Genomic DNA, 18,845 nt, shown 5'->3' with positions numbered 1-18,845 from the left:
CGTGTCTTTTAAAAAAAAAAAAGAGCTTTGATTTGCATGTTAGTAGTTGTAGTTTTTATCACTCTGCATTAACAATTGCCTCCCGAAATTACAAATTGAGGAATTGATTAAAAGACCCTAAAAACTGAATCGAACTCTAACGAAACACATTTTTTTTATTATCCAAAAAATCAGTACCAGAAGTTTTTTTCCCCCCCCCACTATTGGACTGGAGTGTTAAACATCCAGAGTTTATTTTCCACTTTCCTGTCCAACAGCAGAAATGACTGTTTTGACCCGGCAAGTTTAGTTACAGGACCGGCTGGTCAAAGCGGTATCCCATGATGCTTTGCAGAACTATTAGGAGCTAGCCACAGTCTCGGAGTCTCCAGGCCTCAGCCACAGCCCCGCTGCTGCTCGCTGACATAAGTTTGTGCGAGTGTGTGTGTATATGTGTGTGTGTGTATGTGTGTGTGTGTGTGTGTGTGTGTGTGTGTAAATTGTGAAAGGCCCTTTACAAAGAGTCAAGACCCCCCAGAATGTCAGACACCGAAGCTGGCACCCACATGTGCATACCAGAGCCCCCCTGCCTTGCCCTGTTCCCAATTACACACACACACACACACACACAATCACACTCACACACTCACACACACACACACACACACAATCACACTCACACACACAACCTGCTTCTAATAAACTAACTTCATTTCAAAGAAGGGGCACAGAGCGAACAAGAGCAGGACTGGATTGTAGGGGAGAAGGCAGGAGTGTCTCTTGTTAGCTGGTTAGCAGCAGGAGTAACAAGGAACATCTGAGGGGGGAGAAAGTGGGGAGGAAAAAGGGGGGGGGGGCACAGAAGTGGGGAAGAAAGTGGCTTTTGCTTTAATATCCTCCCTATCTTTTTCCTCCTCTCATGTCCCATCACTTCCTCGTATATCCTAAAAGGTTTATTCCAGAAAAACCAGAGGAAACTCTTCTTCTTCTTCTTCTTCTTCCTCTACTGTCCTCCCCTCATCTGTCTCTTCTTTCTCTTTCTGTCTCATTCTTTCCTCACCCCCCCCCCCCCTCCCCCCCTCCTGCCCTCAATCTTTCCCTCTCTTCTTGTACTGTATATTTATTTGAACATGGAACAGCGAGGGTGCGGGGAGACCCAAAACCAACACAGAGTGCCAAGGCTGAGGGGAACTGCAGAGGACTTCTCATTATGTTTTCTATCAAAGCTGAACATTTTTATAGTCCAGTCACACACACCAGAGGTTCTCATGAGGGCATATACACACATGAGCACCTGGGTAAACACTTGCCAGAATACACACCGTTGATGAAAAGGTGGAAACATTTATATATGTTTAGATTTAAAGAAAAAAAGGGCTGCTTAGAGAGAAAGAAATCAAGAGAAAAACTGTTTTTGTTCTTTTTATCCAGTTTTAAGTTAACACACAAACACACACACACACACACACACACAAACACACACACACACACACACACACACACACACACAAACACATTCACATGTTTCTTTACACCAACTCGCAAAACACTACAGCACCATTTTATTGACTGCATCTCGTCATGGGGAAAACCCTCGTCCACAGTTTGGTTACACACACACACACACACACACACACACACACACACACACACACACACACACACACACACACACACACACACACACACACACACACACAACCCCCAGACACTAATAATAACTTTCAACCCAACAAGTGGTGCCAGGATGTTTTGGTTAGAGTGCATGTATGTGGAAATGTGTGTGTTTTTAGTGTGTGTGTGTGTGTGTGTGTGTGTGTGTGTGTGTGTGTGTGTGTGTGTGTGTGTGTGTGTGTGTGTGTGTGTGTGTGTGTGTGTGTGTGTGTGTGTGTGTGTGTTGCCCTTCTGGTCTGTATTACCACAGGACATGCCAATTCTTTGAATCAGGCTGCTCTGTTGCTTAAAGCGTCCCAAAGAAGAGACAGAGGGAAGAAAGAAGGAAGGGAGAAAAAATAAGCTTAAAGAAAATAAAAAATTCCCAAAATAAAGACCAACACAACTTTGATTTCATAAGAAGCCACTGAATGCAGAATATATTTATAAGTCAGTCATCTTATTGTTAAAATGATACATTTAGACACACAGAAACACACAGTTAAATAAGTTTAAGTACCACTTTGTAGTCCTGTACTGGATGTTGGATGTATTTTCTTTGGATGCCCCTTTTGCCCCTTAGTGTGTGTGTGTGTGTGTTTCTGTGTATTTTCATGTGTGTGTGTGTGTGTGTGTGCCTGGGTTTCCCTACTCCTTCTGTAAAGCTGCCAGAAAGCCAGACTCGCCTGGTGATCCCAGCTGTAAACATCCTGGGGGGGAGAAGGACAACTGTTGCTTTCAACACACTCACCAGAAACACGTCTGCCTCTGCCATACCCTGTGTGTGTGTGTGTGTGTGTGTGTGTGTGTGTGTGTGTGTGTGTGTGTGTGTGTGTGTGTGTGTGTGTGTGTGTGTGTGTGTGTGTGTGTGTGTGTGTGTGTGTGTGTGTGTGTGTGTGTGTGTGTGTGTGTGTGTGTGTGTGTGTGTGTGTGTGTGTGTGTGTGTGTGTGCATATATATATATTTGTAAATGTGTGTGTGTGACATGGTGGCAGGGGCTCTAAATGGAAACAGGTTGCTTTGTGGTTTTTCGTTGCTGCAGACGATGCTCTGTGATGAGGCACTGTGTGAACGTCCCTGCCCTCTTCTTCTTCTTCTTCTTCTTCTTCTTCTTCTTCTTTGATTTTGTAATCAAGACAAAAAAAGGAGTTCAGAATGGTGTGCTGTGGCTTTGTTTTTTGTTTTTTTTTAAATCAAAGACAGGCTGGCTGGAAGATAAATTGCGGCTCCCAGTGAAGGATAAAAAAGAAAACTTAATAAGAAAAAAAATCAGGCAAGGAAGGAGAGGGGGGGCTAGCTGAACTTGCAGAACTTCACATAACGTCACTTCAACAAACACAGAAGCCACAAACCATTTTCTGTCTTTCTGTGGGGAGAGCTACACAAAGAGTCATAAATATGGTGCATATTTTTTGTTTGGTAGCTTCCCTGCATTACGTGGTCATTTGAGGTGGAACCGCCGCGCAGTCGAGCAGGGAAGGCGGAGACGTAATTGTACATTTTGGTCAAGCGTGCATGCAGAGCGATGCTGGGGGTTCACTCAGTGTTTAAGTTATTTTTTTTTTGGATAAGTGCTTTTTTTTCTCCGTGTGGTTGAGCCTCTCTTTTTTTTTTTTTTTTTTTTTTTTTTCTGGTTTCAGCTCCCAGTTAGATCTTTTTGCAGAAAAATAAACAACGTGATGAGAATGTCATGCAACCATCACGTCTATTTATACGAGTGTGATCCTGTTTCATCTCTGTGTCTCTTGCTTGAAAGAAGAAAGACAAAAACAACGTCAAATAGATACTCAAGCGTGTTTATTCCAAGGGGTTACAAAGCATCTTTCACAATTTTATCTTGATTAGATTACATTTCTGACAAGTCAAACAATGCAGAAGCTATATAGAGAGACATATCTTTTTGTCAAATGTTTGGACTCTTGTGACCATCACTCATAAATCCAGGGTTAGGCCCGCTGCGGTGGAGCCTTAGGGTGCTTATTTTTAGGCCAGTGCCTCGGTTTTGTACACATGGATGAAGGGTGGTGCTGCGTGTTCCCACAGGCCGATGTGCTGGTTGCCCTCTCTCGCTTTCAGATTGCAGTGAGTCATCCCGTGCTTCCCCGGCCAGCCTAACCAATGTGCAGACTACTGTACAACCACTACTTCCTGAACAGGTAGTCTGAACACTGGGCAGGCGGGCCGGGCAACTGGAGGAGGCCGCGGACGTCAGGTTCATTCACAAACACTCTGAATTCTACTCACTGTGATTCCGGCGTCAGACTCTGGAGTCGGGGCTCCCTCCTCCTCTGCCACAAAGTGCCGATCAGGCTGAGTGTGCGTCAGGGATGGACGAAGGGGTCGGCGGGGAGGTGAAGGAGGGGAGGAGGGAAGAGGAGAGATCAGAAGGATGTGAAAGAAACTGATTGGAGGATTTAACGACATTCCCTCCTTCCCCCCCCCCCCGCTGCGAGAGGCGAAAATCCTGACATAACTATGGAGGAGAAACACGAGATGCAGAGATACATTTCAGACATTTATCGACAACTCTGAGAAATTCTGAAGAGTTGCAAATCCACTTCTCTCAGAATCTGATGATTCTGTGTCATTTTCTTTATTCTGGGTATTATTGGTCAAATGTGGATTTTGCAGTTTTCCCCAATCCCCCTCTTGGTCTGTTTATGCATAATTGGTAAAAGACCACACAAACAAGTCAAACACTAATATATAAACACAGAGGAAGGTCATACTCAATTTAGCACAAATTTGTAAACTCAGTTTGCCCCCGTTGACCCCCAGGCCAAAAATAAATAAATAAAACCCGCTATGGTCCTCAAGACGTTAAACTCTTTCACATTGTTCCTCTCGCGAGATGGAGCCATTCTCTGTTCGCTCTCTCAGTGCTGTTAATTAGAAACTTAGAAGTGAATATTTGTGGTCAGCTGAGATCGTGCTAAGTTTGACTCAACATCCCCAACAAAAACATCCCAATCTTTTACCTTCTCGACACAAACCAAACCCGCTCCTCTTTGGGACGGACTACCTTTTCGATTCGACGATTCATCTTCTCCTCCGCACATCCTGTTGTCTTCAGCGATGCCCCGTCTTCTTCACTTATATTTGTTGTGTCTCCTTCTTCTTCTTCTTCTTCTTCGCGCGTTGCCACGATTCACCCCATGTCGATTTCCGCTGAGATTACCGCCACACTATTTGGACAAAACCAATCTGATGGTGTTTCCGAAAGTTACTTCTTCTTCTTCTTCTTCTTCTTCTTGAAGTCTCCCAGAGTAAAAAAAAAAAGAAAAAAAAAAGACAAGCGAAGTGGACCGGCTGGAGCCTCGACGTGGCAAACCATTAGCCATCAAGTTTCCTCTTCTAGAGACAGAAGAAGAAAAAGGGAGGAGAGAGAGAGAGGAGATATGGGGAGAGAAGAAGGAGGAGGAGGAGGAGCTCGCCGGCCCCCCCATTTTTTTTCTCTCCTCTCTTCTTTTTACTCTCTCCTCCCCTCTGTCTGGCTTTTTTCCTCCTTACCTCCCCTCCCTCTTTTTCTTCTTCCTTTCTTCTCTGGATTTTTAGGAGAAAGTGGAAGGCCAAAGGTGAACAGGAAGTTTGGAAAGGGAGTGAAGGATTGGCTGCATGAGGGAGGGAACTACTTTTAGTGGAAGCGTATGTTGGTTAGATGGGGAGGATGTCTGCGTTTGTGAGCTCACGTGGAAGCACAATATGTGAATGGGTGTCCTTTTCTTGCGTCCAGCGTGTCTTCTCATGGTACATGTGAGTGTATATGTGGTTGTGAAGTGATGGATGTGCGTGTAGGAGGGGGTCTGGATGAGAGTAGAGGCTCCTCGGTCTTTGTAGCGAGGGCAGGAATGTCGGCGTTTTCCTGGCAAGCGGGAGGAAGCCTTGTAATAACTCCAGATGTGCAGCCCTGTGGTCTCCATCTCTCTCCTGCTCCCTCTGTTTTTACTTCTAAAGCTGATTTCCTCTCCCTGTCCGACGCGAATAAAGAGCCCTTTATGCAGCCCTCACACACACACACACACACACACACACACACACACACACACACACACACACACACACACACACACAGTAGGAGGAGGGGGGCTACTGGTGAAGGGTGACATAGTACTGGTAAATCAGAACCAGAGCGAATGAGGTGGTGTGTGTGTAGAAAAAGAAAAGAAAAGTGCGGTTCAAAGTTGAGACATAAGTAGTAAAAGTTGCCTCCTTCACCTTCTTCATTTCGCACACACACACACAGACGCACACACACGCACACACATATAGGTTTCTTTCTTTGGCAGACAGGAGTAATCACCGCTAGTGTTTCCAGGTGTATGAATGTGTGTGTGTGTGTGTGTGTGTGTGTGTGTGTGTGTGTGCAGCCGTGTGTTTGTTTTAGCTATGGTTTCTGAGCTCCAAATCAAAGCAGGCACAATCCCAGGAGAGACGAGTCAGCAGTACCAGCTCACAGATGGAGGGATGTGGAGGGGAAAGTCGGGGAGAAAAATGGGGAGGAAAGTGGGGAAGAAAGAAGGAAGCGATAAAAAAAAAAATGTTGGGGTGAAAAAAAAAAATCATTCCTAGTGAGTGGGGAATGAAAAGAAATGAAAAATGTAGCTGAGAAAGACGCCAGAAAAGAGGTTGGAGGAAATCAATCCTCATTATTGTTGCAGTTAAGTCCCGGGTTCAGGGATTGGAAGGAGTGAATTTTAATGGGTTGGGTGGGGGTTAGCGCTGCGGTTGCACCAACATTGTTTCCACTGTTTGGATGACCAGGCAGACAGCTTCCTTTCCGAAGTCTTAGTCAGAAAAGCCAGAAATGCTGAGAAAGTATGCACACAAACACATAGACACACTTCCAGTTTAATGTGCCATTATAATCAGTATTGTCATGAAATAATGCTCATTAATATCGTCATGAAAAACCTCAAGTTTCTGCTTTTGTTTATCGATTTTGTCTCAAATGAGTGACTGTCAGCTTTCAGGGTTGTATTTGTATCTTTCATGTATTACTTTCTTGGTAAAGCGTGTAAAAACCCCTAGCTGTGGATTCATTCAAAAATGTGTGTAAAACGCTTTCCAAACCCGCAAATTCAGCACCAAAATGTGATCCACTGTATGTCACGCGAGTGTCACCATTCCGCTGAGTTACAGTGAAAAGCTCACAGATAGTTTTCAGACGAGAGATAGCATGTCAATCCTCCATTACTCTTTGTGGATTACAGAAATGTCAACCACATAATGGCTTTGTGTTATTCACTCCCTGCCTCCAAATATCAAGTCATTCTTTGACGGCATGGAGGGCCGAGAAAACTGTGCAAAATATCTCAGATGTTGCCAAAGAAATGGTGCAGCGGGTATTTTAGGTCTTACCATTAGTTAACGAGACTCTACATTAATTTATATATACTTATAATTAAAGTTCAACATTCAAAACCCTTAATGTTACAGTAGTAGGGTGTTGATATAGTGTCTATTCAGCTTGTAAAAGTGTGGCTAGTTGAACCGCTTCATTTACAACTTGTTTGGTCAGTTGTGACATGAGTTGGTTTTAAAGTGTCACAAGATATATTTTAGGTTATCAAGTAAAAAATATGTGTTAAAAAATGAAGCCAAAGCGGAAGTGTAAAAAGCCGCAAAAGTGTCCACTTGAGGCTACCTCAACAAAACCAAAGAATCGACATATTAAAATGCCCATTGTTCAAAAGACATATAAATGGATCAAAAACTATTTTCGTGTCAGTAGCTCATTTCTTTGTTGGTACAGTTTGTACAGGGTTTGAATATTTTTTATAACTCTTCTGTTTTGATTATATTATAGTTCTGCATACATTTGTGTAATTGGGGGCGTGGCTGAGTTGACTGACAGGTGGACACGTTATAGCTGTCCCCTCTTTGTCTGTTTATAGATTGACTGAACTGTATGGTAGAGGGTGCATTTCCAATATGGCGACTGCCATCGTTTGGCTTCAAAATGCCACTTCAAAAACCAATGGGTGACGTCACTGAGACGACACCCTTTTTTTCTAAACAGTCTATGTTCTAAAATGCATATCTGGATATCTGGCAGTGAGATAGAGGATAATGATAACAGAGGTCAGAACTGGTGGTTGAAGTTATTGAAAGTAGGCAAAAGAGGATGCATGATGCAAAGATGTAAGACATTTTAGAACTAAATGTAATAAATGATAATAATGCCTTGAACAATAAGAAGTAGCCTAAAGCGCGTCTGTTGTTACGGCTGTATGTTGTTCCCTGTGCTGCCCTTCTGTGCTCTTCTGTAAGTTTGTAAGAGACATGAAGAAAACTTTTGCATCTTTACAAAATGCTAAAAGAACTCGAGAAATGTCAGTATTTTTGCCTACGTGGAATTTGAAAGGACCACTGCTACTCTCTCTCTCTCTCTCTCTTTTGTGGAGAATAATGGAGATAGAATATTTTCTCGTGTGTGTAGACGCGAGTTGTAATGTCATTTTGATCTCACGTGTTTGTGAGACTCTGCAGGCTCACTACTCCCGTTAAAGAAGAATGAACAGACATCTGAAGATTTCTGTATGTGTTTAATGACCAGTGTTATTCTTTGGAAACATACATTCTCATGTGACGGGTACCCTATTATTCATGGATCTTCCATATTTTTCTCATATAGTGCGTCCTTTTTCAATGTCTCAGTGAACGACTATTACATGATTCCATAAATTAGATCTTATTAAATGTTTGACATCCGTGAAAGTTTCACAAGGTTTTACAAGACTTGATTTACTGTAAGTGTGTAACAAAAAAAAAACAACCTCAAAATCCCTCTCCACCCTTGGACCTTCCCAACCATTGGCACAATCAAGTCATAAAAATACACTCAGTCCAAACACACCCTCTGTGTACTTTGCAGGACAAGTTATATTTAGGAGTGAAAATTTCATATTATGTCAGTCACTGACCTTTAAAAAGCACTCTCGCAGTTAATTTAGGTCTTACCGTATTTTACTCATGCAGTTTTGATGATGACATGACTATGATGTTTTTGAAGATTTAGGACTCGGGTTGGGATTACGCTACCTCCCTGAATCCATTACAGTAATGGCAGTACTCCACATCGTGTACATTTACTGCCTCATTGTGGTTTACACACGTGAACATTTTACCTCGCTCTATTCTTACATCACATCTTTACCTCAGATGTGAATGTTTTCGTCAGTAGGCACACATATTTTTCCTCTTGTGGGTGCACAATAACATATAATAAAATGTGTTTCACATGTAATAACTTGGCGAGGCCATCTTCTAGTTAAATTACATTTTAATTAAACGTGGATTTGAAAACAGAAATTCACCTTGTTACACGTAGCCTAGCAACACTGGCAGAATAAAAGTCATTTAAAACCTCACTTTGTTAAAGGTATTTTCATTAGAATTGACTAAAAGTTGACTAAAGACCAAAAGTATTCAATGGTCCTTGTCAGACTTTCCTCATGTTCAAGATTTTTCTGGAGTAATATAACAGCTAGATAAATGTGTATGTTGTACCTTTTGAACTGGGTACTACTGGGTGGTTCAATCATCCATTTCCTCTGACATCAAAATTAGGATGGGACGCTTAAATGTTATTGTTCTGCTGGGTTTAATGAGAAATGAGAAATGTAAAGTTTCAGGCAATGCAGATATTTAACGTAAAAATGCCTCTGAATTGTGCTTCAGTGCAGTCCTTGAGTTAATGTACTTTCTTTCCTTCACTAATCCTTTACAATTCTAAGTTCGTGTGACTTTATTACAGATCTTGTCTTTGAGCGGGGAGCTGTGATTGTATTTCAGTGAGACACTGAACACACAGGTCAACCAGAGAACCGTTCCCGTCTGTCAGACAGCAGTCGCTGGACGTGTGGGGATTTTCACTTGTTTATGTGGTTAGCGGGCTGTGTAGACTCCTCCTTTCTTCTGTTACTCTTTGGTGGTCAGCAGTGATTGATCACATGTCCTGGCTTGGCCCTGCCCCCCCCGACCCCCACCCCCACCCCCACCCCTTGGGTTGTTACACTGACCTTCTGCAGAAGTAAAACGCAGAGCAGATAATTAACTGCTTGGCAATTAGCTGCTAAACAGGAAGGTATCACTGACCTGCCAGGATACTTGACCGGACTGTGGACTGAATGTGTCATTGTCATGTGGACACCACGTTTCCTTTCCCAATGTTTTTATGTGTTTGCGTTGGTTCCCACAGGAAAAGCTAAGCAGAGCACAAAAACTGTCTCTTTTTTAGAATCAGATGAGACTTTAAACGTGAGGCAAGCTTCAATAGCCCCCCCCCCCCAAAAAAAAATCAACCTTTTTTTCTGATAAGAAAATCAGAGAATGTATGTTGTTTTCCTTGGGAAAATGAATCTTTAAGAATATATTTCACAGAGGACATAGAAAGCCCCTTTTTCCCAGCCAATTCATAAAGAAGCACTTCTCGTGATATATGAAGTATTAAAGAGTACGGACGTTGGCAGGCCATCCAAGGTGATTTGTTTCGAGCATTATTGCACAACCTTGTAGCTTGATGAGTCACAAACAGCTGTGTGTTTTTACAGGTTGCTCCAGAAAAGCTTAATTCTAGCTGTCCCGAGTTCTACTTCTCGTTCTATTCTTACTTGAAATGCTCGCAACATGTGGCTTCACTTTAAACAACATCCATAAAGTCAAATCAAGTCTCTTCAGATGCTGTTTTTCAAAGACACATTACTCACCAACCAAACAGATTTTTTTTTAGCATGCGTTAGCTGGATTTTAAATTTGATGTGGACTCAGCATTTTCCTCCTTTTTGTAGGAAACAACAGGTCTGCTAAAATGTATTTGAATATGAAGAAACTAAACAATCTTTACGCAAGTGCCTCAAACCCATTCAGTGCCATCTTTTTTTATGTCTTTCCCTTTCCTCACGGTGTAAGAATCACAGAAATGTTCTCTGTGTTCAATTTAAAAAAAAAAAAAGACAGAGCTCAATGGGGGAATGCTAGAAGAATGGAGGGAAAGAAAAACGAAGGGAGGTGAGGAGGAGGGTCGTGAAAATTGCCATTGGCTGCCACCCAGGGCCCAGTCTTTGTGGTAATGAAGGGTTAGGAGCAGCGTTATTGCTCCCAGATGCCGTGCGGCTTCTCCGCAGCCCTTTGATGCATGGCCCAAGTCACCAGGACTTTTCTATCAGACTCACATTGACATGTGCACTACCACACACACATACATGTGCACTACCACGCACACATACACAAAGACATACAACCTTTTAAAACGGCATCAACGGCAGTGCAAACGACTGTCTGATTGCTTTTGCCAATCAAACTACACAAAATTTGTTTCAAAGTGTTAATTACATTTGGTTTGTGTCATGCCCCCCCGTGTGTGTGTTTTTGCTGTGAACACATACGCTGGCCTTGCTGTGTGTGTGTGTGTGTAAGAGAGAGAGGGAGGCAATTTTTTAATCTGCGTTTTGAAATACTGTGTGACTCTGTGCGGCGTTTTGTTGGACGGCGTGCAGAGCGGCGGAGAGCCTTTATGAATCCAGAAGTGAACTTCCTCTGGCTTTTCGTAATGAGCCGGCTATTACTCACAAGCAAAATAAAACCATGGAAAGTACTTTGCTCTCACACTGCTCAAAAACACCACAGGTTAAATACCAGGAGCTCTGCCAGGGCTGCTATGTGTGTGTGTGTGTGTGTGCGTGCGCGCGTGTGCAAGACTATAAAAAAGTAAAGGTACACACAGAAAGAAGGCCCGATTCTAAATGACGATCAGGAATGAATAAAAAAATAGTTTATCAAACTATTTATAAAATTGGGGAAAAGAGTGAGTTAGTAACCTTCACAGCTTTTAATTACATCATCCCGTTTTAAAAGGGCAGTTAACAGACAGCATGGGCTCCGTCTTTAACCCGGAGCAAAGCAAGCTACAGTGCAGGACAAACAACATGGTTATTTCCCCCCCGAACGAGCACTTCTCTCACGTGCATTCCTGAACATTTCTAGAAAATTCTCACACAGCCTGCTGACGGCCAACAGGCAACAGGGTCAGAAACTGTGATGACTTTTTTTTTTTTGTTGTGTCTTTAATCAATGCTATGTGTAACAGGAAGTGTTCAAGGTGTTAACAAAGTGTCGGCATGAAAATGTTGTCAGTATGTGTTCACACATACTGACAACATTTTCAGAATTTTCTGAAGCATTTTCAGAATTTTCCAGGAGTTTTGTGCATGTGTGAATAGGGTTATTTACATCTGTTCACTTGGTAGCGTGTAGTTCCCGGTGTGTCAGCCGTATTGTCGATGCATTGCTACGTTGAATCAGAAATTGGGACGAGTGGTTAATCATAAAAAAAAGCTGCTCTAAAGACAACGGTGTAGTCTGTTATTGCTATTCAAAAGGCTTACTTTTCCCAATGCACTTTCACTCAGCTTGTTGAGCACACATGTGACGTGAAGCAGCATTCCTGATCTTCAGTTAATTATCAGTTCATTTACTCTTACAGCCAAATTAAGATTAAGATTTACCTTTATTGATCCCACAAGTGGAAATTTCAGTTTTTACACTCTGTAGTCATGCAACACACACACATAGGCTGAAGTACATACACACACATGCACACAAACAGGATCCTATGGACATGCACTAATGGAGAGATGTCAGAGTGACGGAGCTGCCCATGGCGGGCGCTCCTGAGCTGGTGGTGGGGAGGGGGTTTGGTGCCTTGCTCAAGGGCACCTCGGCAGTGCTCAGGAGGTGATCTGGCATCTCTCCAGCTACCAGACCAAGTTCCATGTTTGGTCCGCACCGGGACTTGAACCGGTGACTCTCTGGTTCCCAACCTGAGTCCCTACAGACTGAGCTACTGCCGCCCAAATTCAGTTCGTATTAGTTCAGTGTTTCAAAAGTAGCCTGTGTGTCGAACATGATTGAGTGGATATTGGAAGGTGGGAAGTTATATGAACTCAAGTTCAACCCCAGATCGATAAAGTTAAAAAAAAAATTTAAAAAAAGACTAAAACCCACCATAAAGATCGCTACGTCTTTGGTTAAATGAGGAATGGAGGAGATGAAACTGTTACACAGCCTACAATGTAGTATCTGTAATGTGATGATAGTAAACAACAACTAGAATTCAATTTCCGTCAGAGCTAGCAAAATGTTTTCCTGTAACAAAAAAAAAAATAATACTAAAATACTATGAATTTTTTAAATGAATAAATGTACTGTACAATGTTCCTCTTCTCTTGCAGGGGGGGCTGCAATCAGCTTTCTTTGTATTATGTTCAATCTGCTGAGCTGGGCCAAACTAAAATGAGAGCAATCCAAAGAATGATGGGTTATTTTTTTATACATCACACTGATCAGAGAGGAAACTCAAGCCTAGGTATTGGTATCATATCAGTTATGCTGTATCATAAAGAACATTTTGTTCATATATTCACAAATAAATGAGCAAGGTAGTATTCAAGTGAGTATTAGTTTGTCTTTTAAACTTTGTTCTCCTCACAAACGTGTTCTCCATTGAGGAATCTGCACTGTTAGGACCTCACATGACATTAGCACATTAAATGTTTTACAGTGTTTAGACTGTTTCTATGTGGATTTAAGTCTCACAGAAGTAGTAAAATACACTTGCAATATTTGTGTGTGTGTGTTTGTTTCAGTTGCTTGAATGGTGATTCACAACGATTTGCCTTCATCCAAGTGAAACGCTGTATGCAAAGGTTAAATATTGTGTGCGTGCGTGTGTGTTTTTTGTACATATGTATTTCATATAGCTTATGCATGTCATGTGTGCATCAGAATGTTTGTTTTCTCTTGAGTCTGTGTGTGTGTGCTTAATGTCTGAAATCTGTGAGTTGGCCCGCTGTAGCTGGCTGGCTTTTTATGAGCGCATATGTGAAAGCACTCAACATCACTCAGCACAGCTACACACACACACACACACACACACATAACAAAACACACACTCATGCAAGAAGGGCTGATTGACAGACATGAAACATCTTGATAAGCTGACAGATGTGGGAAATGTTGTGTATTAAGACTTGATCATATTTGTTGTTTTCTTTTGTGACCATATGTGTTGTTTTTAGCTGCAATAAATCCTTTCCTTCCGTTTTCAGGCACATTTTGCAAATAATAACCTACAGACAGTTTTTTATTGAGTAAATGTCGTTACATATTGCATGTTTTGTCATATATATTCTGCCTCTCTGTCTCTACTTTAGTTCACTGTCTCTGTACTTTCCACAAATCATGCACACACTCATACCCTCACTCCCCCATCCCCTCCTCCCCCTCCTCATCCCTTTCCAACTCTCCTGACTGGATTTACTGGCCAGAGGAGAGGAAAATGTATGAATCAGTCCAAGGTTGCTCACTCCCAGGGAGAGGGAAAGCCAGCGAGCGAGGGAACAAGGGGAAAGAGGGGGGGGGGGGGGGAAGATGAAGAGAAAAAAAAAGAAAAAAGGAAGAAGGCAAAGATGGAGAATTACTGAATAAACTTAGAGACGGAGGACGGGGACTTCTTTGCCCTTACCGTCACTTTGAATGATGATGTCAGCATTCTGCAGGCTGGAGCAGGCTGCTTGTTTAGTTTTTAATTTTTTATGTAGTGGACACCTGGGTGTACCGTGTACTGGCCAAATGTGTGTGTGTATGTGAGTGTGTGTCAGTGAGTGTGTGTGTGTTTGTGTGAGAGAGAGAGAGTTTTACATGCATTTAGGGGATACGACCATTTGGCTGCACAGGTCATAAATCCTTTGATAAAAGAGTTTGGTCACACACACACACACACACGCACACACACACACACAAACACACACAAACACACACACACACATACACACACACACACACACACACACACACACAACCCCCTGTCTCGCTCTCTCTCTCTCTGATATACACACATGAACCCTCTCTTTCTTTTTTACACTTACACACACACACACACACACACACGCACACACACACACACACACACACACACACACACACAGACTGTTATACACTTATACACACTGGGTTGGGCAGGGCAGGCCTGTGGTTAGCCATCCAGATGGTTTTAAGGTTAGTTAGAGAGTACGCTCAAAGGTGCTGTTTGCAACCAAAGAAATGTGTGTGTGTGTGTGTGTGTGTGTGTGTGTGTGCGTATGTGCGTGTGTGTGTGTGTGTGTGTATAAACTCGCTCACCCTGTACTATTTTTGGCTTCTCTGTTTTTTTTTTAAATAGTTATTTTACTGTCACTGTAAAATATTCACACACATCCAAATGCAGCCTCGGTTAAGAAACTTCACTCTGTAACAATAGACTTTGAGGAGTTAAACCACAACATGTGTGTGTGTGTGTGTGTGTGTGTGTGTGTGTGTGTGTGTGTGTTTATGTGAGTGTGCGTTTGTGTGTGTTTGTTAAAGACAGAGAGAAAGAAGAGAACGATAAGAGTGAGAGATGCTGCGATAGAGAGGGAGGGAGGGAGGGAGCGTGCTGGCATGTGTCAGACTGAGCTGACAAACTTTGAGGTTCTCTGATTCATAAATAGTTGGTTGTCTGGATCTCATATGTTGTGTGCAGTTTTACAAGTACAAGTACGTCTTTCTCTCTCTCTCTCTCGCTCTCTCTCTCTTTCTCGAGTGTGTTTCTCATTTGTAGCTCGCCCCCCCTTTTTTGTACTCTGCACAACTGTAATCAAAACCACAGACTGGAGGATTGTGTATGACTTTCCCCTTCCCCTTTTTCTTCTCTTTTTTTTGTCTGCTGATAGATTCTTTAGAAGCATTTTCTCCTGATTTCCTTAAAAAATGGTCATCTTCTTTCTTTTTCATTTCTTTTTTTTTTATATAGAATTTACTGTTGTTTTTCTACAACTGATTCGCTGATGCTGAAAAAAATGCAAAAGTCAAATACATGAATAAAGTAGGATATCGTTCAGCCACTAATCATTTGGGTTTAATATACAATATGAGTGTAAATACTGTAAGGTTGTATGAAAGTTTTCCCTTCCCATTGAGCAAAGCTCTCTTTCCTCTTCTCTCTCACATGTGTTACCATTGTGTTTCTCTGTCGCCTCCTGCAGGAGAAGGAGAAGAAGTACATGCTGCAAGTTGACAACCTGAGGCTGCGCGATGTGGAGAAAGGCTTTATGTCCAGCAAGCACATTTTTGCCCTCTTCAACACTGAACAAAGGTATATTTTAGATAGGACAAGATAACAAATATTCCATTAAAAATTTAGACTTTTACTTCATATAATACGGACTAAAAGACAGTCCCCACTGACACTTTAAAGCTCCTGTGAGGAGTTTAAAGTTGGTCATGAAACTGACTTCAGTTAAGACTGATGCCTCTCTATGAACTCTGTATGGTCTCAGGCAAAGTGGTTTAATGCATGCAGCAGAAACAGGATGTTTTACATTGTCCATAAAGATTCTCGATGTGAAAGATAGTTGACTCTTAAAAAAGGTTTTTTGTTGCTTTGTAAAAACACATTATGTAAATGGACGGGACATGAGCAACAAACAAAAATTGAAATGTTTTGATTTGTCCCCATGGAGCGCCCAAATCAACACCAACATCACAGGAGCTTTAAATAGCATAATATAGAATAAAATGATGAGTAAAATATAACAAAACTCCTGCGTGATAATAGATATAAATGCACCTTTCAGTCTTTGTCCACACAGATGTAATAATTTGAATTTAAACTATGAACATAAACTACTTATTGTATAATTTTAACTATTCACATAAGTAGGAACAACAACACATAACCTTAAAATACTCTATTACAAGCTAAAGTACTCATTGAAGAATGAAAGTAAAAGAGAAGTATCAAAAACAAATTATACTTGAAGTATTGTAGTAATGCAGAATGCCCATTGAATTTCTTTCAACAACAAAAAAAAAAAGGGGCCCCCAAACTGTAGGCTACTTAACTTATAGTTATTTTCAACAACTGGTTGAACATTTAAAACACTATTCAGTGTTTTGATCTTTTCTTCATGTGTGTCCACAGGAATGTGTATAAGGACTACCGTCAGCTGGAGCTGGCCTGTGAGAGTCAGGAGGACGTGGATGCCTGGAAGGCCTCCTTCCTCAGAGCCGGAGTTTACCCAGAACGCGTCACGGTAACATTTTTGTTTTTGTTTACAGAAGAAAATTAGGGTTAGGACATTATTATTGGAAGCTGATGTTTCCACTAATGATTTCATCGATTGCTCTGTACAGAATAAAGCACAAACAATTCATTTTTCTCTTTGATTTTGTCCAAATTGAAGACAAAAAGCAGAGCAAATTATCTTTTGTTCTTCACGAGTTGTATACACTGTTGTTGAGGTTTATTTGGAGTCTGTTTAAATGTTGTGGCGTCTCTCATGTGATGCTTTATCTGTCCTTTTTCAATGTTTTCTTCATTGCTGTTTGACCATATAGGACAAGGAAGGAAAGGTATTTCTTCATCATTGTTGCGTCTCTGATATTACATTTCATTTTTTTTGTTATGTTTAGTGTCTGGTTCCCTAACTCCAAATTAAACGGCGTAACCTTTGTCCACCCTCCCTCAATCTTCTCCACAGAGTGACGGCGGTGATGAAAATGGCTCTGACAACTTAATGCACAGCATGGACCCACAGCTGGAACGGCAGGTGGAGACCATCCGTAACCTGGTCGACTCCTACATGGCCATCGTCAACAAAACTGTCCGCGACTTGATGCCGAAGACCATCATGCACCTCATGATAAACAACGTAGGTCCTTTGCCGTAGCCTACTTATGCAAAAGCTATTTTCCTCTGACATCACACTGAAGGAAGGAAGCTCATGTGCCCTCAAAATATTGTACTGCTGTTTTCCAGGATGTAAGCCATATACATGTCAGAAATGTAATAAATTATAACCCTTTTACACTCTCTGGATTTATGAGCAGCTGTAAGGACAAACTATAGTTTAAGACAGGGCTGTCCAAAGTGCGGCCCGAGGGTCACATTTGCGGCACTTGAGGGGATTTTTTTGCGGCCCGTGACTTCAAATGAAGAATCAGAAGATTTTGGCCCGAGGCCTTGATTAAGATTGGCACATTATCTTATTTTTCTTTTTCATGTTAACAAGGGCTGAACAATATTCCTAAAATAGAAAATGTTCAGTAACATGTATGTTGTTGTTTTTTTTTAAATCTACAGCTTTTACTATTTTCCACATTTTTTTGTAAACTATGAAAAAAAACTCATGTACAGTTTTTCCAAACAAGCGGACTGTTGTTTAACCATTTAATGACCTGAGCTAAATGCAGAAAGCTTTTCCAAAAACAAAATGAACCACGTTACAGACTTGATTCTGAGAAAAAAACAAATAAAGTAGAACGAAGAAATCAAAATATTTGATTTCCTTTTATTAAAGGGTTTCTTTAGCGAGCCTTTTGATTCTGATCTACAAAGCCTTACTATTTTTTCAACTATATTTTAAAAAACAAAACCTGTGGCCCGCGAGCGATTCTAACGCGACAATTTTGGGCCCGCAAGAAAAAAAGTTTGGACACCACTGCTTTAAGACATTGAGACATATTTCAAGTGGAAAAAAATATTTGATAACCTTACCTTATGTAAGAGGAAATGACAGCATTCAAGCCTCATAAATAAGACTATGCAAGCTTGAAGGTAAACTCTTAATTTACAGTACATTAGATTGGAAGTAAACTATTAGCTAACATAACATTAGCTAGGAAGTAAACTCCTAGCTTACAGTACGTTAGCTTGGAAGTAAATTCTTAGCTGACGTTATGTTAGAAAAGAAATACTGAAAATAAAAACTCCCTACTAATAGTGAATTAACCAGTTACTAACATCTATTCTATTATATGTACCTCTACCAAATAAAAGTATTTTCAGCAACTTCCAGGCTCACAGCAATATCAGGGAAGTTGCTGAATGCTAACATTCGCTGTTGTCTGACTGCAGCTAACGGGTTATCTAATTATTGTTTTAACTGAAAATACAGCAAGATTTTCCTCCAGAAATTGTCTTTGTAGTTGCTTATGAATTGAGAAGTGGTGAAATGGTTATGTGTGATCAGATACTCTTATTTATACTACTTGTAACTTGTAACATGGAACATAGCAGTAAGACATTGTAACAGCATTTTATGTTTTCACCCTGAAAGTGACTTCAGAGGAAATTAGCTGCTGTGTGAATGTGGTCAGTTGCATCGGACACAGCAAGGCATTTTTTTTTTAACTCT

The 18,845-nt window shown here is 41.3% G+C and overlaps 1 protein-coding gene and 1 long non-coding RNA gene across 12 annotated transcripts in view; one reads left to right on the top strand and one right to left on the bottom strand.

Moving 5' to 3' along the window:
* The window catches only part of dnm1a (dynamin 1a), a 53,926-nt gene that overhangs the window by 28,815 nt on the left and 6,266 nt on the right, over nucleotides 1-18,845 (top strand). For 9 of the 11 annotated variants that reach the window (XM_061060939.1, XM_061060934.1, XM_061060938.1 and 6 more), the window contains 4 exons: nucleotides 15,693-15,802; nucleotides 16,631-16,742; nucleotides 17,047-17,061; nucleotides 17,190-17,360. In XM_061060939.1, the coding sequence (XP_060916922.1) occupies nucleotides 15,693-15,802; nucleotides 16,631-16,742; nucleotides 17,047-17,061; nucleotides 17,190-17,360 (408 nt within the window). The remainder of the gene's footprint in view (nucleotides 1-15,692; nucleotides 15,803-16,630; nucleotides 16,743-17,046; nucleotides 17,062-17,189; nucleotides 17,361-18,845) is intronic. The other 2 variants (XM_061060943.1, XM_061060942.1) reach the window with 1 other exon arrangement.
* LOC132991934 (uncharacterized) lies at nucleotides 4,073-5,866 on the bottom strand. The gene is made up of 2 exons (XR_009676278.1): nucleotides 4,655-5,866; nucleotides 4,073-4,105 (listed from the first exon to the last, which is right to left on the bottom strand). It is a non-coding gene; the product is annotated as an uncharacterized LOC132991934 (long non-coding RNA).

This window comes from Labrus mixtus, chromosome 17, assembly GCF_963584025.1.
Source record: "Labrus mixtus chromosome 17, fLabMix1.1, whole genome shotgun sequence".
Taxonomy (NCBI): domain Eukaryota; kingdom Metazoa; phylum Chordata; class Actinopteri; order Labriformes; family Labridae; genus Labrus; species Labrus mixtus.
Note: the sequence above shows the minus strand (reverse complement) of the source record. Positions and strands in the feature narration are given on the sequence as shown.